The 24,535-nt window shown below is 42.8% G+C and overlaps 1 protein-coding gene across 7 annotated transcripts in view; it reads left to right on the top strand.

Moving 5' to 3' along the window:
* numb (NUMB endocytic adaptor protein) overlaps positions 1–24,535 on the top strand; it is a 53,092-nt gene that overhangs the window by 11,408 nt on the left and 17,149 nt on the right. For all 7 annotated transcript variants that reach the window (XM_031310246.2, XM_031310251.2, XM_031310253.2 and 4 more), the window contains exons 2-3: positions 18,177–18,313; positions 23,669–23,743. In XM_031310246.2, coding sequence (XP_031166106.1) covers positions 18,188–18,313; positions 23,669–23,743 — 201 coding nt within the window. In that variant the 5' untranslated portion in view covers positions 18,177–18,187. The remainder of the gene's footprint in view (positions 1–18,176; positions 18,314–23,668; positions 23,744–24,535) is intronic.

Below are 24,535 nucleotides of genomic sequence, written 5' to 3' on the forward strand. Positions count from 1 at the left end.
GTGTATGTGTGTTTCTGTGTGTTTCTGTGTGTGTGTGTGTGTGTGTGTTTCTGTGTGTGTGTGTACGTAGTGTATGTGTGTTTCTGTGTGTGTGTGTGTGTGTGTGCGTGTGTGTGTGTGTGTGTGTGTGTGTGTTGGCCTGGTCAGAGGAGCAGTGTAGTGATTGCATGTCTGTTCACTCAGCAGGAAGTTCCTTTTCCACTCCAAACCTCTCATCACTCCTGCTGCTGGACAAACACGGCTACGGACACACACACACACACACACACACACACACACACACACACACACACACACACACACACACACACACACACCAACAGCACTGTTAACCATTTACCAATAGTGTTGTAATAGCTGTATTATTGACAACACATTGACTCAGCAGCTGGAACCATGGAGTGGGTTGATTTGGTTCTATTTTAGTAGTTCTAGTATTTTTCCATGTTTTCTCTTTTCTGTCTCTCTCCCTGTCTTTTTCACTCATCTCCATTTCTTATTCATGTTCAGTATTTCATTTCAAATCCTTTTCACGCTGTCAGCCCTTTTGATGTCTTTGTCTCTGCTGCTCTGCCTTAACTCTGTCTGTCACGTGTATGTGTGTGTGTGTGTGTGTGTGTGTGTGTGTGTGTGTGTGTGCTGCCCTCTTACTCTTGCTCCACCTGTGCGTCTGTGTTTAGGTGTATCAAAGTGACACACATGTTCTCAAGTGGTATATATGAGGCATAGCAAAGTGTCGAAGGCGTCAGTGCGGCGTCTAAAGCCCCAGCAGAATACATTTACCCCGCAGCAATCTGTAGATGTTGATTAGGAGAGCAGTGAAGAATGACAGGCCTTCATCACTCAGTAAACACTGTGAACACACACACACACACACACACACACACACACACACACACACACACACACACTGTCATCATATGTCACAGCGGCTTTCCTCGCCTCTTATACACTGAAATAGCCTGCCTAAATAATTATTCTGGCCCCATAAATAAAACGTATACAAACTGTTTATGGTTTATGGACATGAGTTGCTTCACTATTGCTGTTTCTGTGACTACAGCTGAAATGATCCTGATTATTTAGCAATATGGGGCTACAAAAGAAAATTACTTATCTTGATTATCAAAGGAAGGAATTTATTTTTGTGCATATTGCATCTACATCTTAACCTGTCTCTGTTTTGATATTAGCATACAGGCACAGACTCATTTGCATCATATGTAGTGGCACTGTGGCTGACCTACTGCTACTGTAAAATGTGTCTGTGTGCTCTATAAGCTCTGTCTACCGAGGAAAGGAAGACAGTAATTATGATAATGGCAATAACAGACAGTCAATCCACGAATAGCGAAGTCAGCAGGTCAAGACAGTTACAAACTGTCAACTAGTAGAAACACGTACGTAGAAACACCATCGCTATCCTCATTCATTCATTTTAAGACGCTACAAATTATATTCAGCTGTAAAAAAAACCCTGAAAAGTCAGAAGTTAGAACGGAAGTACAGAGAGTTGTTGCTATGGAGAAGATAAACCATCTTGTCTAGTCACATTGGTGTAAACTGGCAGGTTTAAAAACGCTGCAGACCAGTGTATTGCAAGTAATTGCAAGTTCCAAATCATCTCGTTGCCTAATTTTGGTCTGAACTGGGCTTGTGTCATCCCTAACCGTTGCCAGGATAGCCACCATATAAACGCATATTGTAAAGGGTCAGCAAACAGCCACCGACAGCCCTATTTAACTTTCCCTTTATGCATTAGCACCACACAGGATGGAAAAATGATCCCTATGCAATTAATTCCACCTGGATTGGCTCTGATGCTCATTAGGGAGCAAGTAAATTGGCTCACTGCATCACTTTTCATTCTTTTGTGGTTTTCTTTGATGCCTAAAGGCTGTTTTATGCTTCTGCGTCGAATCGATGGCGTACCCCCGCAGACCCCTCTGCGCCGCCGCGAACCCCCCTCCGAGCCCTCCGCCGTAGCTCGACGTGCACCTCCAAAAATGTGTAACTTTGCGTCGAGGCGACGCAGACTGCAAGGACTGTGATTGGTCAACTGGTCCTGTGTGTTGGTAGTCGGTGTTTCAAGCAGCCTACTGTGGGGAGTAGCAACATGCTAGTTCACTGACATAAGCTTTGCAAATAAACTCAGACATATTTTGGTTACAATGACGGGGTTATCCGTTTGTAAAGGGTCTATATGTCGGTAACGTTTTGAAATTAGCACTTCGCCAGCAAGCAGTACTTTGTGGGCAGTTGTGCTAACGTTTGCTTGCTAACATAACATAAACTGGCTGGCAGACACCTTGCAAATAACCTCAGACTTATCACCCCCCAAGCGTTATGGCTACGGCGTAGCTACGGCATGGAGTTGACGCGGAAGCATAAAACAGCCTTAAATGTGAATGGTGATCACGTAACAGTCGCCACGTTTAATTAATAATTGTTGATATTACTGTGCATTTGCGCTGCGGATGTCATACCAGTTTATATTGCTGCGAGTCAGTGTCCTATTATCATAGCTTCTTTAAAGAGACAAAGTCATTTGGCACTCAAGGGAAGGGAGAAGGATGGGAGGAATAATAGGCAGGAGGATAAGCAGAGTGGGGCAAACAGGAGCCTATATGCCTTTTCACCATTAAAGAAACACTTGAATATAACAGAAAGGTAACAATCAAGCAGCATGTTTGTACTCACTGGAAGTTGTAAGAATTGGCTGAAGGACCAACATGTGCTCACAAGTCAAATAAAAAGAAATTAGAACCTTACTTATTTAATGACACTGTTTTACATAAACACAGTAATCTGGCAAAAAGGCTTCTCTCAGCCCTGTTCGGGTACTTTGTTAGATCTTTGCTTACAGCGATTCTGATCACTTCCTTGAGAATTAAGCCACACTTTAGATTGTGTTTACATCGAAGGCATTTTTACAGTTGGTGGTAGCAGGCTGTGTATGTCGGCAGAAACCCGGCTATGGACTGTACGCTTGCTCTGATGTGGTTATATCGGAAATGACTGTGCTGCTTGTGCAGAGGAAGAGTTACTGCTGAGGCCGAAACCAACAATTGCGCATGACGTTTGCCACAGACTGCCTTCAACCCATCGATGCTATTGATAACATCGTCTTTTGATATTTTAGTTGAAGCTTCTGAGTCAGCAGCTCTGCAGGAAGTGCTGTCTGGTTTTATGTCCGTGCCCTGCATGCCAACCGGCTCAAACTGGGACGACCAGACCTGTTTAACTGGACAGAAACAGTGTGTCTGATGTGACACCGTCTAAAGCTATTCTTCTTGGGGAAATGGCCTGCCAGTTTGTGGTTAAATCCTCTTGCTTGTTGACCTAGACGAGGTTTTAGCTTGACATTTACTGTGGTTGGTTGTTAAGTGAATGTTGACACAGGGGACATGGGATTGTGAGAGTCTCTACCTACTCACTAATCCACATATACCCTCTGGGATCAGGTTGCACCAAGTTCACAAAATCACAGTAGGAACACTGATCCAAGAATGGTCAGTTATCAGCTTTTTGGTTGCGGTTATATATGAGTTGGCAAAGCCCGGGGGTATAAACTGCAATCTAAGATCAGAATTCTTCTCCTGAGACTCTATAAATGTGCTAATGCTAGCGTTTTTGTTGCGGGTCAGCCTTAAGTAGGATTAATAGATCATGTATTAACAGCACTTTACTGAGGTCTAGTGAATATGTAACATTGTCTGTGTTTCCTCAGCTCAGTGCAGTGCTTTGCTACAATGCTCAGTGTGTAGTATTTTGCCTGATTTCTCCACCTTGCTGCAACTCTTCTAATGGCACTTTACTTCTCTCCAGAACAGCAGAACTTTAATAATGGAGACATTTTGGCTCTGGGGCCTTGAGAGGCCGCTGTGGTCGTCTGTCTCACTTGTGCATGTGTGTGTGAGTGTGTTTTTATGAGCTTTGTGTTTTTAAAGAATGTGTACTGTCTAGATGTGTGGCAGGTTTGGGTTTTGTCAAGTGCATATCCACTTCTGCTTGGTTGTTCTCTCTGCTGCTGCTGCTGCTGCGTGTGTGTCTGTGTGTGTAATGCAATGATGTCAAGGGGAAAAAGTAAACACGGTTTCCATGAGTAGCTTTTTCGCTCCGAGGTTTACTCAAAGTTTCCTAGCAGAGGTCACTTTTAGAGTGAGGGACAAAGTGTTGCGGTTGGCTCTGAGTGATCGCCTGTGAGGAGGGTTAAGCTTCTGTGCCACAGTTTACTTTGGACAACACTGATGTCTTCTCAACAAAGCAGGACGATAGAGATTCTTCTTAGTTTAAGATGAATGGAGCACATGGCTGTTTTTAGGTCAGCTGTGGTACAAACTCACAGCCCCTTTTTTATAAAGACATCTTCCCATGGCTGCCACATTAGTCAGTATACCTTTTGTGTTCCCAGCAGCACTCTCCCATAAAGAGGGACCAGGATTGATGGAGTTGGGGCACTCAGACCACTACATCAAACCCCTCCGAGCAGGCTTTCAGTCAGCAGCCCCTCTCCACAGCGTGACTAGTGTTTATAACTCTCTTCATTTCATCGAAACTCCACTCTATTTGACATACCATCTCTTCTGGCAAGAATGTTTGATAAACAATCACAAAAATGTTACAAATGCATAAATCTTGAAGATGCGCTGTCGATGCCCCGTGTGGCGTTATGGTGGAAACCAGGCCGGACCCTGCCCATTGATTCAGTCTGTGAATCATCGCCGGGGCATGCCTGAGGGGAGAGGATACAGTGACAGTGATTCGCCACTCCCTGGTGCCAGGGTACTGCCCTGGTCGTTTAAATGTGGCCTCAGCTGTTGCCCAAAGTGATATCCGGCTCTCTGGCTGGCTGGCTGGCTGGTTGACCTGCTGTTGGACTGGGCCCCTTTTTAATGCCACGCCTGGCCGCTCCTAGATACACAAACACAAGCATGACCACACACAAAAAGTCAGATACACAGAGACTGATGTACACAAGCACATACACAATTAAAGGTGGCAGGGGAGAAAAGCAACTTAATATTCCCTGTGCAGCAGTCGGGGCCCTATTTCAACCCTAACCTGGGTCAGTCATGTGTACTCAGGAAACGGAGGTCATGGTGTCTTGCTGGGGGCAGGGAACAGATTGAAGGACCCTGAGACGATTCAGTGGCAGACAGGGAGCGAGTGAGCCGTGCAAACAGTAGCCAGCACTCCTATTCCCACCATTTCCTTCCTCTGTGGAGTACCACCCATTTGTACCAAGTCCTCATCGTTCTCTCTCTGGCTTTTGTTCCTTAGACCTCTTTAACATCCTAAAATAGATGCTTTTTAGGAATAGAAATGACACATTGTCCTGCTGACTTAGACACGTTTCAGCAGTTTTATTAATTCAGCTTGCTCTCAAGCTAGTAATGCTTTGTACGTCTGGCTGATGTTTACAGAGCAATACATTACACTCTGCTGATCATAGTTTGTTTTGCACTTGTCCCCCGGATCTACATCTATCTTTGCATCATGATGTCAGGTTGCATCTGTGGATCACTGTATGGACACATGCTGTACCTGGCAAACAAAGTGATTCCGATTACTGCTGGGACACTGATGGTGCAAAGTGTACAGATCATCAAAGCAAAGAGCGGCCTGCCGAGTGAAAACAGCTGGTGATGAGTTCCACTTGTTTACTGACAGGCTCTCTTTTCACCAGCTTGGGCACATTGTGACTTCTGCTGTCTATTTGTTGAGTTGTTCTCTTTCCCTTTTGTGCTAGTCATTTTGTTTAAAATGAGACTTGCTTTGTGTGAAACTCTGGTATTGTTTGTACACCACTTGCGTTGTAATTTTGAGTCTTTCCACAGTTTCTATATTTTATTATCATTTTATATACTTCTAATAATAATTTGTAGTTATTTTACCTTCCTCTGTGTATCGGTACTTATTTTTGTCTTGTGCTGCTGAAAAAAGCCAATGATTGATTGATTCCTCTGGGGATCAATCAAGGCTTATTTTATAACAGAAAAAGACAGAACTGATTTAGGAATCTTTACAAAACGCAAATAAAGAAACATAATTACCACAAATATAAATCACTATTTTAAATCCCTAATCAAATTATAGTGTCCCCATGTGTACTGGTTTTAATTAAGCTTAGCCTAATCACTAAAGTGAGCTCTCACACCAGTAATGTTAACTCAACACAGATACTGCATTACAGGGTAGTGCCGGAGAAATACATTCTGGTAGAGGGAAAAGGTCTGCACATTTTCAGCAGCGATACCAACTATATAGTATAGACAGCTTGCCAATACTGAATAAATATGTATGACACTGAATAGACTCCATTTAGGTCATACTGCCCCTGAGTTTCAAACTGTGATTCAGTAATTCATTCCGCTCTGATGCATGTGACCCAGAATATCACATTTAGGGGTGAGCATTAACGATTAGCATTAATGAAGGGAATCAGCTGGGCGCCCCATGTCACTGCATCTATTGCAGCCCTGTGCAATACTGTTTTGACTTTTTCAACTCCAGTCGTTGACAGTTTAATTGTATTTGTTTTACAGTTATTGGTAATAAAAAATAGAGAGATTGGTTGGCTAACTTCCCTCTGTTGTCACCATAAACCTACCAACCAGGATGCCAGAAAGGAGATTGGCCCTGACCTTTGACCCTCATCCTGGTCCCAAAGTTTGTCGTGGACATGCAGCCTTTCCCTTGTGTACCTAGCTTGGCTTTTAATGCACTGCACGCTAGGGTTGGACGATTAATCGAACATTTATCGACATTGATAGGCCTACTTCCTCCTTAAAAACATTCTACCACATGTGCAATAGGCCTTCACGACTAATTGTTATCAAATCGCGATCTCAATTCACCCTGTTCACGATTTAATTTTTAAATAACTTTTTTTTTTATTTCAAAAAAACAAAACAAAAAAATTATTGATTTTCTTTTTTTTTATGACTTTGATTCTCATTTAATTTTACGAGCCGACTGCATCACAAACACTACTACTTTCTTCTGTGAGTTTTAAACATAGACTGTATAAAAGCGCTGCGATGCTCTCCCTTGTCTTCATTGAAGCCTCTGTGTTTACAGGCTTGTGGTGATGCGCAATGTGCTATAGGTCCAAAAAAAATATGTTTGGTACTGCCAATTTATTTTGTTTTGTCATGGTTCATGTGTGCAATAAACATTACACTTCGTGAGAAAAAAATCGTGGCAGAAAATCGTGATTCATATTTTTCCCTGAATCGTGCAGGCCTAGTGTGCAGTCACGTGACTTTGCCTGGACCAGTCAGCCGCATTGAAAGCATAATGGAGGATAACTCAAACACAGAGTCCGAGTTAACTGAGCAACTTGTGCACAAAAAAACCGCATTGTCCATCGTCTGGAAACATTTTGGCTTCAGAAAAGTTTATTTATTTATTTGTCGTTATCGAGGTAAAATGTGCTATTAATCGTGATTTTGATTTTAGGTCATATCGTGCAGCTCTACTGCACACTTTCATTAAAAATGTCTCCTTTCTTCTTATACCCCTCTTTTTTACATAAGCATGCCAAGCCACAATGCGGGGTCCGGAAAATTGGATTACCATAGTGACAGCATTTTCAAATTCTCTCTTCATATGGCCGTTTTTGGAGCAGAACAGAGGCACTTTCACCTCAAGCCAGCCAGCTCCCCGATAACAGCGCTCAGCAGATATGCTGGCCAGGCATGTTTTGCATTACGGATGGCCGGCCGTATTGATTGAGGCTATCCTATCTATGTTGCTCTCCAAACTATGAATGCAGTCTGAACACCGATAACATGGAATTCCCTTAGCAAAGCCGTATAAAATAGGATGAAGAGTATCAGCTGGCACAGTGGTGGGGCAAGTCATGAAAGGAGACAGTGGGGCCTTTTGGTCTTGAATTGCTGCCCATTCTATTTCTTTCTCTCACGCTAACTCACTCCCTCCCTCTCCTTGCCAGTCCCTCCCTCCCTCCCTCTTCTTTGAAACCCAACCGCTGTACTCATCCCTAGGATCCTTCTACAAGGATTAATCAGTTTTCCATTCCTGGAGAGATTATTCAAATGCTGTTACATCTACAGCCAGCAGCAGCACTCCCTCCCTACTTCCCAGGCAGCAGCACAGTGCTGACTGAAGAAAGGAAAGTCCTGTTCCTACTCTCTGTTTTTCCCCTCTATCTCTTTACTTTTGTTTTTCTGTTCGTCCTGTGCGTCTACTCCTCTGTGCTTTTCTGTCTTTACAATTTACCACCATTGTTGACTCTGTGTGCCTATGTCCATAATTGAGTACATTGATGATATTGCATGTGAGAGTCTTCAGAGAGCTCCATGTTTTTTTTTTTTTGTCCTTCACTGTTGCTTGTTTCTGTGTACGTGAACACAGAGAGAGTATAAATGGTCCTTGTGTAATGGTTCTCATTAGCGCTGGTAGGATAACAGCCAGAGATCCTCACGTCACCGGACTATAGGAGCTGTGACAGCTCCAGCAGGGATCAGATCCTGCTTTCCTGCTCCAAAGCCTTTACCCCCTCCCACCCGCCTGTTCTCTCTAGTCCCCCCGCCCTCTCCCAGTACCCTCTATACCTCTCTATTCTCCATTCACTTCATTTAAAATGGCCCTAGGATTGTTTTATTTGTGATGCTCTAAAAGCTGGCCCTTGGACATGTTGTATTTTGACAAACATGTTTCAGTGCCGTCAGTGAGTAAAATCTGCGATGATTACACCTGTCATGCAACCTTTGGCTTTAAGTGAAAAGTACCCTTCATTTCTGTCTCATTTTGTGTGGTCTGTCCCAATGTGTTAGTGTCCAAATGTAGGTATACTTATGTTATGTTGGGATATTTGCCTTGCTGTTCAACAATAGAAGAAAGTCAGTTGTTGAAGAGGCAGATGAATAAACCCGAAGACAACTTGAATAAACCAAAATGCAGTGCAGACATGAAACATTGCATGTTGCATAAAGAGTGCTGCTCACTTTTCTCAGTGGGAAAACAATGTACAGCTATGGCTTTTGCTATTGCTTTGTAGATGTACAAAAAGCAACATTTAGGAGTCACTCCATTTATATTTAGCTGTATTTGTCCGCTTCACTTAAAAGCATAGCACCGGTGCCATCAATGCCAACAAAGATCATAAACTCTGTGACGGATTTGCCAGAGCCAGAAGCTATTACTGTCTGTTCTAGTGCAGGTTTATTTTTTTTTACCTCACTTGAGGTCATGAGGTTGCATTGACTAGATACTTTTTTTGAATCCAGTTCAAAACCTTTGAAGGCAAACTGTTGCTGTGAGGAACATTATGCTTATTTTTAATGAGTCTGGAATAATAACAAACGTAACTGTGCTAATTCATTTTTTTAACGCTACCTCCTCCTCCTCCACCCTACTTCTCCCTCCATCTTCACTTACTCTTTCCATCCTAATTATTTTACTTCCCTCTGTCCCTCCTGCCACTTATCTTAACTCTCCCCTTCCTTAGCCTTCTTTTCACTTTACCGTGCCTGAATTTGCTGTTCCGTCTTTGTCTCTCACCTTTCCTCCCTCCTTGCCTTGTTCTTTCAGGCTCATGGCCAAACCAAGGGGCTAAACCCACCTCACATGGCCCACCCATCACCCCCCGCGCTGCTCATTCTGAGCTCTGCTTCTTCTGGCCCACTCTGCCTGGCCTCTCTACCCATCACTGCTAACCTTCCTGCCAACACACACACACACACACACACACACACACACACACACACACACACACACACACACACACACACACACACACACAATAGAGTTACCTAATGCTTGTGGCACTGGCAGCTTTCATACATAAACTCCGTGTTTGACGTGGGATAATGAACATGTGTTCAACCTACGTTTGACCTACCAGTCTGCTTTTACAGCTTAATCCCTGGTTGTCGCTGTTGACACAGACCTCCCTTTGCAACTGTAGTTCAGTGCACACTGTACATAAATATAGTGTAAATACCTTATATACCCATTGATTAAAATGTTTTGCTGCAGTTTTTTCACTTGAAATCAACACGGGTTGAATTTATTAAGTCTTTATTCTATTTTTTTATCATCAACGCTTTCATACCAAAGTAGCGTATAAACAGACAGTGGTTCAACTCTAGAGCAGAGTCGAGGAGTCCGGTTCAGATGATCTGTGCTGGTTCAATGGCAAATGTGGATCTATGGAATTGTGTCGGTCTGAAAGGGGGTGAAAGGGGTAAAAAGTACAAAGAATTTAGAAATGGGTATGCCCTGAGTTGGATGTGAAGAAAGTATTAACATTTTGACCTTGTTGGGGTATTCATATCACGTTCCTGCAAATGGTACTCTCGGTGTACACTCGGTAACACTGCCGGTGCAAATGCTTTCCCACGCACATGAGTATATGTGCTTTTTACTTATGTTCCTGCTCTCTCCTTATTTGTCCCTTTTAGACTCTGCAATACGCCGGAGAGAAGGTGTGTGGGTTGTAAGCTGGCAGCAGCACAAGTGTTAAGTGATTTAGAAGGTGAGTTTAGTAAAGTGCTGTAAGAAGAAGCATAAGACCTTTGGGGCATTAATGCACCGACATCGCCCTGCGGGATGATAAACCCAAACTATTTTCCAGATTTACGGTATTCTACCTGTTTGTCTCATGGATTAATTCAAAGCGACTTTTTTTCTCTCCCAAAATAAGATATCCTGGAAGGAATTTTTCTTTGTTCTGCACTGAGTCTGAGCTGGTGGTTGCTTCATCCCAGAATTTACAATTTACAGCAAAACGATGAGCTAAAAAATGCTTAAACGCTCTTTACAGCTGAGGAGAACCGCAGAGTTGGTTGATCATTTCTTGATCTTTGTGGGTTTGCCACTATGACTGACTCCTTTCACATGCAAGTAGTCATTAGATCCATTGTTTATATAGAGAGAGAGATTAGTGCAGCCTTAACCAGCTTTTCAAGTGTGAGGATTTGCTGAGTTTCTCTTGTTTCATATCCAGGGTTCATACGGGTGCTTAAAAAAATGCTTGAATTTTGATGTTGTGTTTTCAATGTTTGAAAAGTGCTTACATTTTAGATAAAATGCTTGAAAATGCTTGAAATTGTAACCGTATTTCCTTCACAACAAATGCCTATCTGAAATAAAATGTAGGAGAGCCTAAAATGAAACCTGCTCGCTTGCATGTGTGGCTGCGATCTGCCAGGTGTGACTCTGCCCCCGTGAAACCACTACTGCACCAGGCCGGGAGGCGATATTACGACTCCTACTATGGCTACGCCAAGACCCGCCCTTTAATAGCATTTATTGGCCAGGCGTCCATGCTTACGCAAGGTAACGTAACCCCATTTGTACAGGTCGGCTGTCCATGTGCCTAACCCCAACCAATCGAGCTGCTTCATAGGGCGGGTCTTGGCGTGGCCATAGTGGGATTTGTAAATTTGCTGCTGGGAAGTTCTCGTTTCGTGTCATACAAGTAGCCTACTGTAAGGTTGAGGATGGCCTTATGCAATATATACACTGCTCTATTCCAGTAGATGAATGTATATGTCTTGGCAATGAAATAGATTTTTTTTCAATTAATATTGGCTAATTATCAGGCAGGTGTCTGTGCACTGTCAGAGTCTTCTGGGTTAAAATAGAATTACAGGTTGTTGTTGCACTGTCTCAGATTTTGTTCAAACCTTGTCTATATCAAGAATGTGTCCCAAAACCAAGGCCTGTAACATATTTCTGTTCAAATCCTATGTCTTCAGCCCTTGAAATTACTTCAGTTTTACAGCCTGAAAATCACATTATCCGGGAAGCAATATTTGGACATTAAGATAATGAAAAGTATTATTCATAGGCAGCCCAAACTTTGTAGGGTGGCAGACAAACATGTCAACATGACTGAACCATTACAAGTTTGTACGGCATGCCCTAGATTTGGAGAGAAAGTTTGAAAAGACTGACATTAAGGGCAGCATAAACTTTGAGCAAAATCTAAGAGGGTGCTGCAACTGTTTTCCTGGATTTTGTCTGATTTGACACAGAATGACCCAGCTGCATGTCATTTGGCTCAGATCCTCCCACTCAGTGCTACGCTCCATAGCTGTCTTACTGTATTTTACGTTATGAACCATGAAGAGATCTGATCCTTCTGCTATTACGAAACACAATTTTGGCTGTTTTATAGCATTATCTCTTATAATGTGATTTAAAAACACTAAATAATAATTTTGACTATGTATTGGTATGTAATTTACAGTGGTGTATGGTGCTGGAAAAATCTTTAAAATGGACCTTGAAAGTGCTTGAATTTGACCTCGGAAAAGGTGTACGAACCCTGCATATCATAAATTAAATATCTTTGGGCAAAACATGCAATTTGGAAGATGTTCCCTTCCTCTGACATTTAATGGACTTAAAACATTGACTAATTTAAAGTTAAAAAAGGCAATAAAAAATTGATCTTAAAAAAAATAAATAAAAATGAACATTGACTAATTGAAGAAATAGGCAACACATTATTAGATAAATAATAGATGTTTGCAGCTCTTAAACTTACCTCATTCTCAGAAAATGTGTGGTTGTCAAGTTGGCAAACATGTTCGCCAACACCAATTCACAGCTGTTTCAATTCCTGGAAAGGCTATATAACTTTTTTTTGTTGTTGTTGTTGTTGTTGTTTGTTTTTTTTTAAACACTTTCTACTTAAAAGTTCTCCGGGTGTCATTCTACAGTTTCATAAACAAACAAAGTTTTCTTAAAGATGAGTTAAAAAAACTCATGCTTGCTGCTTGCTGCTTGCCCAAAGTCCGTTTTTACTGGCCCCTATACAAATTGGTTTATTAGTTATCAAATAACGTCAATGTATGATACCATGATGATTGGAAAAAAATATTGAAACTTTTCCCCCCCAAACGGGCAACTGGGTTGTTATATTTATTTGCCCGAAGTGGCGATTTACTAAGTGCAACCCTTACTGTTGAACCAGACTGCACCAACCCTGTTCACATATTTACAATATTATGTTTGAGAACATAAAACAAGTCGTGCCTTGTGTCTGGTGACAATTTGACAAGTGAAGTCAAGGTGACAACATTGACTTAAAATGCGTGCGTAACATATTGGACACAAATGCTTTAATCTTGAGTTTTTCTCCTGCTCCTCCTCTTCACTCTGCAGGCTGGAAGCGTGCAGCCTGTCACTGGCACCGCAGTGAGCCCAAATATGATATGACCTAAATAAACCAGTGTGCAAAGAGAGAGAGAGAGAGCGGGAGTGAGGGATGAAGCAATATTTCTTTCCCTCTCACCCTGTCGTCTTGTTTTCAAACACTTCACTCTACTGCAGGCTACAACTTGTATTGTGTATGTGCCCAGTCACACACTAGAGTCTAGAGACTGGGTGCCTTTTTATACCATGACACCTGCAGAGGTATTTGGCTATTGCTACAAAACAGGTGCTTTCACACATCATAGCGCCTGCTTTACACCTTGTTAGTCGACATTTCTGCCCCATTTTCAGACTACTCGCCTTTTGAATTTGTGTCTCTACCTACAGAATGGCTCAGGGGGCATGATTGTCTTTCTATGAGTGATTCCGTAGAGAACACACAATAGAAAGAAAGAGAGGCATTGACTGTGTCACACAATCTGCAGAGTTTCCAGAACACGTGGGAAAAGGGAGACAAAAATCCACTAGCTACAGCCAAAATCTTTACTTGAATTTGGCTTGCAAGGTGGGCCACGCTACCACTCATTTGGCCAAGTGACGAGCTGTCATTTAGTAGTCATACTTAGTTCATAAAATGTAGTTGTTTCGGAAAATACGCAGCAGGTTAAACTTTGTTTTGTGTCTTTCGTCGGTGTACGCTTGGGAAATTTGAAGTGCAGAAATATGCTGCAGAGCCATTTCCTAAACCCATGGTCCACTCCAGGTCGCCCCCTTTAGTGACAGTAGGAAGTTTGATGTGTTTATGTGTGTTTCAGTAGCCTGGTCAGCGCTGAAAGCTTCATTGTGTGCCGCCCACAGAGCTGGAGCCTGGCTCGGGCCGATAAGAGAGCACTTTCTACCTCCAGCCAGTATCGGCTCACAGGACAGGTTTCATTATGCAAACAGACAGCTCGGTCCTGTGTGTGTGTTTGTGTAGTTAAGTAGGTGCATATGTGTGTGGTCGCTGTAAGCATGTGTGCGATTGAACGCTGCTATGTGGCTGCTTGCTCTTGTATGTGTTTGTGTGTATGTGTGTGCGGCCAGTCAGCTCTCCTGGATTAAAGACCTTTTAATCCAGCCAGATCCTCATCCACTCAGAAGTTAGTGGGTGCAACTTGTTAGTCAAGGGGTACGCTCTGCTCACGTGTTTAAAAGTCAGCATTGCACGGCTGAACCACTTCTGGTGCCAAGTTATGAGTTGCTAAGGGAGACGTGAGCCAGGCTTTCGATGATGGATGCACCTCTCAGTTCTAGTTTGGATCAGCAACTTTTAATTGGGCCTCCTGCTTTATTGTGCCTCCTAATCTCCTCCCAAAGCCAAGAAGATATACATGCACCGTTTAAAGTAGTGCTGTTAGTCTAATTAATTGTGCCGTTTCAAGATTTTCAGAGAATTTTCATGTTTGAACCTGCATTTAAGTGACCTTTTACTCAAAACCTTGACTCAACATTAAGAAAACCTTTTTATGGAAGAATGTGGTTTATTATAACTTAAGTTTTATTTTGATAGGGGTTCTATTGGTTATGATAACATTTTAATCTTTTAAGTAATTGCTCAGATCTCAGAGTGCAGCGAGGTCACTAAAGACGTCTGACAGGGCAACAAACATGAGATGAAGGAAGACGATCATACAAGTGCAAAATAAACCAAAAGTTTTACAAGATTAGCTACCACTTTATTTGGAGGTTAAACCAAAAGTAAGCTTACCTGTAATGTTGCTAATAAACCCCCTAAACTTGTACAGGGAAGCTAGTTGGGCTAGACTTGAATATTCCACTATTATGATATTCGTTCTTTGGGTAGATATTCGATTTTCAGTTGTTGTTTTTTTAAAAGTGCATGCAGGCTGAAATTAACTGTGGTGTTTTGTCGGGATTAAGCTGCTTGCTAAGTGTCTGCTAGTGGCTGGCTAATTTATGCAGCGCCATGTCCTCCATCTCAGCCAAGAACGGAGGAATGTAGAGTTATAAGCGAGCAGTCTGATGTGTGTAGAGATCTGTCTGGTTATACTGTATCCACCTGGTCGTTTTTCAGGCGATTTTGATAAATGCTGTGCATTATGCCAAAGCTCTAGTGAGGCGCTGTCTGGCTAAGTGTGCATTCACACCGCGTCAGTCGTCAAGACAGTCCGGCAGAAACGCAGGTCTTTCCATTTATTTTGATTGCCTGCGGCAAAAAGTCGAGACCAAGTGACCTTTCGGAGTAACGCAACCCTGCGGTGGACAATCATGTAACCAGCGATCAGACTTGTCAGTCAGTTTTGAGAGTCCCGTACAGTAAACAGGAAACCCCACTGCCTCTTATCGCTGCCACAAGAAAGTTTTAAAACACGAAACACAAGGACTGAACTGCCCAGGAGTTTGTGTAACAACAGATGAGTGTTTACTACAACAACAATGCACAGTAGTTCCATCTCTTTCTTTCTCTCTGTTTCTGTGAAACGAAGCTGCCTTCAAGTGCGGTCGGAAATGTTGAGATCTATAAACGATCTGACGGAAAACACAGCCACCACAGAAGCTTTGAAATATTTTGCTGTTGATAATTACTGAAGCTTCAAAGCACAAAAAAAAAGGTATTTGGGACAGTCCTAGAAGGTAGTACAAGTTAGTGCAAAGCTTGACCAGAAATTCATTTTGTAAACTATGGTGGGTGTTAACACATGGGAAGTTTGGGACATACTAGGTTTTTAAGTTTTTTTTTTATTCCAATTGATCTAGAAGTTAGAAACATCGTCACTTAAAGTGCTCATATTATGCTCATTTTCAGGTTCATAATTGTATTTAGAGGTTGTACCAGAAAAGGTTTACGTGGTTTAATTTTCAAAAAACACCATATTTTTGTTGTACTGCTCATTGCTGCAGCTCCTCTTTTCACCCTGTGTGTTGAGCTCTCTGTTGTAGCTACAGAGTGAGACATCTCACTTCTGTTCCATCTTTGTTGGGAGTCGCACATGAGCAGTAAGTACTACTAGCCAGTCAGAAGCAGAGCATGAGGGAGTGCCACGCTAGCAGCTAGGCGAGCATTATAACGTGTGTTACAAAGTGACTTCAGTTTGTCCCTGAAGTAAAGGCTGGACTACAATAGAGCTGTTTGGAGCAGTTTGTGAACAGTGTTTTCTGTTGGAGATGGTAAGTCCCTTTGGGGTGAACTTTGGGCTTTTTCACTTAATAAACCTATAATGTGCACAAAAACGTATATAAACTTAGCACAAAAAGTAAAGAAATTTGTGTTTGGTAGATTATTTCTCTGTGGTAACAATGCTTTTTGGCAATAAATCGTATAACGTTGGAAAGCCTGTTTAGTTGCCAATCAAATGATGCCCCATTTGTAAGGAACATGCATTTGTGGGATGAGCAGCAGTGCTGAGTATGTGGGTTACGCCCATGAAAAATTTGTTATTGACACTTGTTTTGAGCTTCTGGTACAACCAGGGGCTGCCAATCAGGTGTCTGACTACGGCAGTTGGATCGTAGGGTCAAAGTGTGGAGAAGACGCGGAGAACGCTATGCTGATTGCTGCACCGATAGAGCAACACCTTTTAGTGGAGGCAGTGTGATGGTGTGGGGCGGCATCTTCCTCACTGGAAAAACGAGGCTTGTCATCATTGGAGGCAATCTCAATGCAGAGAGATATAGAGATGAGATTCTGCAACCAGTGGCAATCCCATATCTCCACAGTCTGGGACCGAACTCTATCCTCCAAGATGACAACGCTCGCCCCCACAGGGCTCCAGAATGTGGGAGAGGAGAGGATGGAATGGCCTGCCAGCAGTCCTGACCTCAACCCCATTGAACACTTGTGGGATCAGTTTGGGCGTACTGTTTGTGCCAGAGTGACCAACACAACCACGTTGGCTGACTAGCGACAAATGCTGGTTGAAGAATGGGATGCCATCCCACAGCAGTGTGTGACCAGCATGAGGATGAGGTGCAAGGCTGTTGTGGCTGTGTATGGTTCTTCCACACACTACTGAGGCTCCTGTTTGTGAAATGAATAAATTGTTCAATTGCCAATATGTCTTGTTTCTTCAAACTTCAATCATCCAATCCACCAAACACCAAACGAGTCAATGGAAGAATAAGCTGTTTGGCAAATTTTTCATGGGCGCAACCCACATACTCAGCGCTGCTGCTCATCCCACAAATGCATGTTCCTTACAAATGGGGCACCATTTGAAAGGGAACTAAACAGGATTTCCAACGGTATAAGATTTATTGCCAAAAAGTATTGTTACCACAGAGAAATAATCTACCAAACACACATCTCCTTACTTTTTGTGCTAAGTTTAATACAATAAAGAAAAGGGGAAAAGCCAAAAAGCATAATATGAGCACTTTCATTTAAAAAGCCTGATTTCTGTGGTAAAGATGTTGGTTAAAGACATCAAAAAGTCCTAATCAGAAATGGGGATTTTTAACTTTCTGTGGAAATAATCTGGATTGTCATTTAACAGTCATTTTGTAGCCCTAGAGTAATCAGCAGGTAAAGGGTTCTCTCAGTTGAACAGCAGACTGCCGTCCTCTGGCTGCTGTCCTCTGTTCCCTTTTATTTGGGCCGCCTTGATGCCTAACAGTACAAAGACTCAGGCTCCAGCTCTTTTGTTCCTTGTGAGTCAGAGAGACAACAGCTTATTGTGTCGTGCACTGATGTCTGCACTGTCAGTGTTTAAAGCATTCCTATTTACAGGCACTATACAGGGCATGGAAGTGGTAGTCTGGTAGCAATGGGATTCTGCACGATCACCAGCTTCTTATGCGTTATCAAACACAGGAAGTTGACTCATTTCTGTGTTGACATACACTATTGACTGCACCTGAACTGGTACATTTCCCAAACTTCTATCATTACTTAATACCTCATAGGTTTTGCTGTTTCCTTTTAACTGTTGCCTTTTTGAGTTTCTGCCACCAACCAGTGCTGCACCTTTTTATTATTTTGCTGCTGCTAAAAGCCCAATTTTCGCCCTGGGTATTAATACAGTGTCTCTCACCACTCACAGGGAGCTCAGCGATGAATAAGCTACGGCAGAGCTTCCGCCGGAAGAAAGACGTCTACGTGCCGGAGTCGAGTCGGCCGCACCAGTGGCAGACAGACGAGGAGGCGGTCCGCAGCGGCAAATGTAGCTTTGCAGTCAAGGTGACTCTCCCTCACACATAAGCGCACCTGCATACAAAACCTCACAGACACACAAACTCGCGCACAAAGTGCAGCGCTGACCTTACTGTGGCACACTCCTACCTCTGAGAAACCTACATGCTGCCGGGCTCCCCAAGGACGCCGCTTGTGATTAATCATAAGCATTCAGAGACTGTGAGCACAGCTTTTATCTAGGTTGCAAGATTATCTGCTGTAGCCTTCCAAACCTGTGGGATGTGTGCGCACAATTGATTTCTGGCCTCCAATAGTAATCAGAACCACTTGAATCATCAAGTAAAATATACAAAGTTAAAGAAACTTTATTATAGCTGACAAATAAGAAATCCAGGGGCACTGCAATGGGGCAGGGCAAGACACACTGATGCAGTATCTTTCTGCGTACAGTATATATCTTCAGTGCTGTTCTGCAGCTGATGGAGTGGAGAGTTTGCTGTGTTTTGGCAACAAAACCTTCCACTTTTAACACAGAAGTGCAACGGTACAATTCCTCTCATAACACGAGTCCAAATGTTCACCTCACTCAGAATGAAAAGGGGAAATGAAAACGCAGACCTGTCAAGGATGTGGATTGTACGTTAACATAAAAGTGTACAGGTTATGGTTTTGATGCTTTGACCTGTTTTTTTTTTTCTTTGTGCATAAAACGGGAATTGAAAATACCGTAAGCATACAGAGGTGGAAGTGACTGTGGTGAGAAAGTAAAGGAAGGTAATGGAGGGGCTTTAAGACTACCTTGAAGTTTGTGTTTATAGGTAGAACAGATAGAGACTTAGAGGTGGAATGGGTGTGCGTGTGTGTGTCGGTTCATGGCTTCAAGTAGTTTGTGTGTACATCTTGTCCAGTGTGTGGAACGCCCTAGCTTCAAGATCTCTTCTAAGCTGTCTGCAAAAATGTACCCTCGACACGCACACACACACACACACACACACACACACACACACCTTCCCTTCCCCACCTGCTCCCTATTATAGTCTATCTTTGCTGTACTCAAAGCTAGGTTTGTTGATTAACAATTACTCTACTCTTTCCTCACACTTCTTATAAATGTGTAGAGGACCTACGTCTTCTCTAATTTGTTTTTATTCCCCACTTCCTTCAAGTGAGCACATTTTCTTTGTCTTTTAAGAGACAAATTGGCTTGTCCAGAGGTTTCATTAAAGTACTGCCGAATTCTTTCTTTCCTTAAGAATGCTCTGCCGACATAAAGCAACCAAAGACAAACCAGCGCTGTGTAACTGTAACCAGTCAATAGGCATACCTTACCAAAACTCAGGTGACTATCATTGTTGCAGGGTCTTCCTCTCCTCTAAAAAGCTTATGGTAAGTTGTTAATAGTGGAAGTAGTCAGTGAATAACAGATCAGCCACTGTGGGCAAAAGACAAATGAGCTTATCTCTCATTGTCATTCTTTCCTTCTCGTACTTCTGCAGCCACACGCACACACTTCTCCAGCAGCATTTTTCTCTGCACTGGCTTTCATCTTTACGCCGCAACCTACCATGCTACTCTTCTGTATGTCCCCCCTCCCCCTGCTGCTCCCTCTCTCCCGCTCTAGGTGCCTCAATACTGTAGGAGCCCAGTTGTGTGTGGGTTGGAATAGTTGCAGTGAAATTATCACTTGACTGCCGCACTAAAGACCATGATCCAATAGAGGAGAGGAGATGCAGTGGAGAAAAAGAAGAAACTGAAGGCTGTTTGAAAGTGGTATGGAGGGAAACGGGATCTGGAGGGGTGGTGGAGTTAAGATGGGGTGAAATGAGCCTTTAATGTTGTGGCTTGGGGCTCCCCCCCACTACTTACCGCCTTTTTACAAGCATAGTAAAAGCCCAGTTCTCCACGGATTACCACAGTTATGCTTGTGTCTGTTGTTTTCCAGCAGAAATTGCGACAGACAATTATTCCTGATTCAAGGTGGTTGTCAAAGGCATAAAACTGTAGATTTGCCTCGTATTGAAATGTCAGTCTTACGAGACTGCTGATTTAAATTGCTTATGTGTGTTGCTTACCAACTAAAACGGAGAAGGAAATGCAAGGGTACGTTTATATGTAAACGTGTTCATATGGAAATGAAAGTTTGCAGTTTTGTGTGAGGTTGTTGTCTGCAGAGTTTGTAAGGGCAGGCTTTCTATTGAATCTGACAGAATTCTTCACTGTAACGGATTTATAGCCAATACCCTGAATTAATTCCTGGAATCCATCTGGAAAACATCCAGTGGATTCACACCGACACAGCAAACTCCAGATAATTGATATTGATGTATGTGAAATGCCACCTTCAGAGCTTCTGAGCTTTTTGTTACCGTTATCTGTTCCCAGTTTTTATTGCTGAACAAAGCTAACCTGCTGCTGTCTCCAGCTACACAGTTATTGTACAGACTTATGACCTGTGATATCTTCTCATCTAACTCTCGGCAAGAAAACATATTTCCCTAAAAGCTAAATATTCAAACAATACAGGACTGTTCTTTTTTGTTTTACTGTCAGGCTGTTGTCTTGACCCCTGTCCTCCTTATCATCGGCTGCTTCAAATGTTTACAAAATGTGAATTTAAGTGCATCCCAAGGTTGCACATATTACTCTGCTGGCCCTCTCCAGCTGGAAAATCTAGACCAGGCGCAGGGAAATGTAAATACAAGATCTCTTTTTATGTTCTACCTCATCAAATATACACAAACAGTGCAGTGGCAGTGACAGCACAATAATACAAACATCATGATATATAATATATATATATAAATAGACTGCATCTAATCCTAGCCCACTGTGTTATTAGTGCCAAGAGGACCTAATCCTGGAGTGGGCCCCCAAACAAACCTGTACTTCAGAACCAAATTACCCTTCACGTGTACAACACACTGTTCAGGATATACAAATGACTAATAAAGGATTTGTTTTTGTTGCTTTGGTTGAAGGCATCTGTTAAATGTGAATGTTTTCAGCCTCCAGATTGTTGCTGCCAGCTACATACTAACAGCACGGGGTAAGATGCGACAATGATGCATCTGTTGTGACACTTGAAGCCTCCCCTGCCTTTACTCATCCCACCTCAGCCACGTCTCCTGGCTGATCCCCTATTCGCGATGCCGCTGCTTTCAATGTCCTCACTACCCCCCAGCTGCCTCGCTGCATCAGTATTGTCTTTTTGTCCGTGGGTCTTTGTGCATGTTTGTGTGTACACACGTGTATTCTAATACGCCAACATTGTGACTCACAGCCGTGGCGTCACACTCTCAAAATAGCAGGGACAGAGGGTGGGGGTGACAGGCGTGCGTGTGTGTGCGTGTGTGTGCGTGTGCGCGTGTGTGTGCGTGCGTGTGCGTGTCTATAAGGAAAGGGTAAGGACTTCCTCTCCAGCCCGTGCTCACAATGGCTTCTGGGCCGGTCAGGGTTGTGACTCTGGAGTGACACACAGCAGGGTGTGATGCTGCTTGAGGTCCAGGAGGGAGGGAGGGCTGGAGGAGGCAGCCTTTTCCGTTCATTCAGTCGCAGTCAAACCCACTCACGTAGGATGTCCAAGTCCTGATGTGTGTTGTTACATGGCTGGAGCAAAGTGTTTCTCCCCCTGAGCGCAATCTGACAGATCCTGATGCATCCCATCTCTTGATTAATTAGTTACTAGATGACTGTCTTAACAAGTATCTCAGTCATTACATGTGTGACATATATGGTGACATAGCACCTCTGAAGGTTAAGGTTAAATACTATATATGTGGACTGATTTTTTTCTGACGTTCTGCAGTTAATTTTGGCGCAACTTTACTTACTTTTAAGGTACATGGAGAAGGGAAAAAGTCTTAAGATGCCAAAACACGAGCAACACCTGTAGTGTAAAGGACAACTTTTTGTGAGATCAACATGTTGTTGGTCACTGGTAGCCAGGAAGCCACACAAATCTGCGAGCTCTTGTTTCATTTGCTCTGGCACATAACATCTGCCATCAAATATGATCAAATATGAATCAAGATTCTGTTACTGTATGGCCTATTTCCAGCTTCAAATGTTTTCAGAAACACATTTTAGGTCACTGTTTAGCTGTAATTTGAGAAAGTTTGTGACCTGGCGGGCATTTATTTCCTGCTTTAAAACGGACCAAGCACCACCCCAACTTGCATGTGTCACTCAGCGCCACGTCACACCTTTCGTTGCTCTGATTGGTTGTAGGTCAATCCAATTGCGGCCAGAGGCATTTTGGTGTGCGCCCGTTGATGACGCCCGTTGGAAATCGAAAATGAGCTGAGAGGTTCAATGCCAGGCTAGGTCATTGGTGCTTTTATTTCCCCACTGTAGTTTTTAATTGATGTTTTCAGCGTTTATATATATTTATACATAACCCACAAATGTGCATGTATACAAACTGTTTGGGGAGTTGCATTTTAAATAGTCTATCCATTTCCTATTTTTTAACAGCTACATCAGTCTTCGTCGCTGTTTTGGGTCCTGAATAATGTCCATTTCTCCCACTTTTCGTCCATCTGTGCTTTTTGCATCAAACGATGTGTCAGAGTTTCTCCATTATGTAGATATCCTCTTCTATCTCTGTCCATTGTTCCTGGGCAGGTGGAGCCACTTTAACCCATTTCCTTGTGATAGCATTGTTACTAGCTATCAACAATATTTTGATGAATTGCCTATCTTTTATCCCTTTCCCTGAAATTACACAGATAGGGTACCATGTAGCTCATAGGAATATCATATCCTGGTATCTTTTGTAAAGTTTGACCCCGAAATTAGTAATTTGTCTGAAGTCTGCTTTGAGTACTCCACATTCTCTCCAGCATGGTAGATTTATGTTTAAATATTTACACTTGACCTTGGGAATGATAAAGAAAAACTGATGAAATGTTTCCAAGATAATTCCCTCCATATCTGTGAATTGGTGGATGTTTGATAAACACAACCCCACATGTTGTGCCAATCGTCATCTGTAATTTTCATGTCAAACTCTTGTTTCCTAAAAAAAAGGAAAGAGCATCTTCTCTTTGCCCTTTCATGAGTTTGTATTGTTTTTCTCATGCAATCCCTTTTTCATAGAATCACACACTTGCTGTTAGATTTACCCTCTTGCCCATTTATATTTTAAGGAAAACATTTAGCATTTTCCCCATGGACAAAATGAGGGACTAATTGAACTGTGATTGACCTCAACCTGGTAATTAATTAGGTGTATTAATCACCAGCGCGGGCCTGCCAGGGGTTATACGACAATCTGGACTCATTTAAATACCCAGTCTCATTGCAGAGTTTATTAATGTAACCTTACTTCATCTTCAGCAGAGGAAAGGTTTGCCACAGCATTACTCACTCTCCCTCTCTGTCTTTCTCTTTACCCTGCAGTACCTGGGACATGTGGAGGTGGAGGAGTCTCGCGGCATGCACATCTGCGAGGATGCAGTGAAGCGGCTAAAGACGGTAGGTTTTACTAGAAACGCCCTCCATACTTCCAGGAACCAGGCTGCTAAATACCAGACATCCTACTTCATTTTCTTTTTTCTTTTTTTTATCTTTTCCTCCATTAGTTTCCCCCACAGTGCTACTACCAACATCCTACTGACTCCTTCTAATATTTCCTTCATTTTGTTTAGTTTGGTTGTTTTTACCGTTTTATCATTGTTTATTCCTGCCTGGTTTGCTCTGTACATCGAGGCCTGAGTGTGGCTGAATGTTGCCGTTTGTCAGTGAGGGTCTCCACCCATTGTTACCCTCAGACAACCTCCAGGGTTGAATGTCTCTTCCTCTCTCTCATTCTCCTGGTACACCGTCTCCGCCAGAGGAGATAGACCGGCATGTACTTCCTGCTGCATGAGATTCCGGCAGAGTTGCGCAAAAGGAGCAAATTCCATTTTGGGAAGCAGGGGAGGGGAGGGGAAGGGGGAAAACTGGAGCAATTGCTTTTCCATGTTGTCAGTTGTTTGCCAAGGCCCCACCCAGGTCATGAACTCCTGTGGGTAAATGAGGCTGATTCTCTGTAGTCAGGGCCAAACCTGAAGAGTCCATTCACGTCATGCCAGAGTCTCAGGACTACATTTGAATTCGGTGCCAACAAATGTTACGAAACTCCTGCTTGAATTGTCTGCGACCAGCTTTCAGTTTTAGTTCAAATGACTCAGACTAATTGAGAATTCACACCCTGTTTCTTGTGCTATCAATACCTATTCTTCTTGCTTCATGACATTGTGTAAAGGGCCTTTTAGTCCTTTTGCA

Source organism: Sander lucioperca, chromosome 18 (genome assembly GCF_008315115.2).
Source record: "Sander lucioperca isolate FBNREF2018 chromosome 18, SLUC_FBN_1.2, whole genome shotgun sequence".
Lineage (NCBI taxonomy): Eukaryota > Metazoa > Chordata > Actinopteri > Perciformes > Percidae > Sander > Sander lucioperca.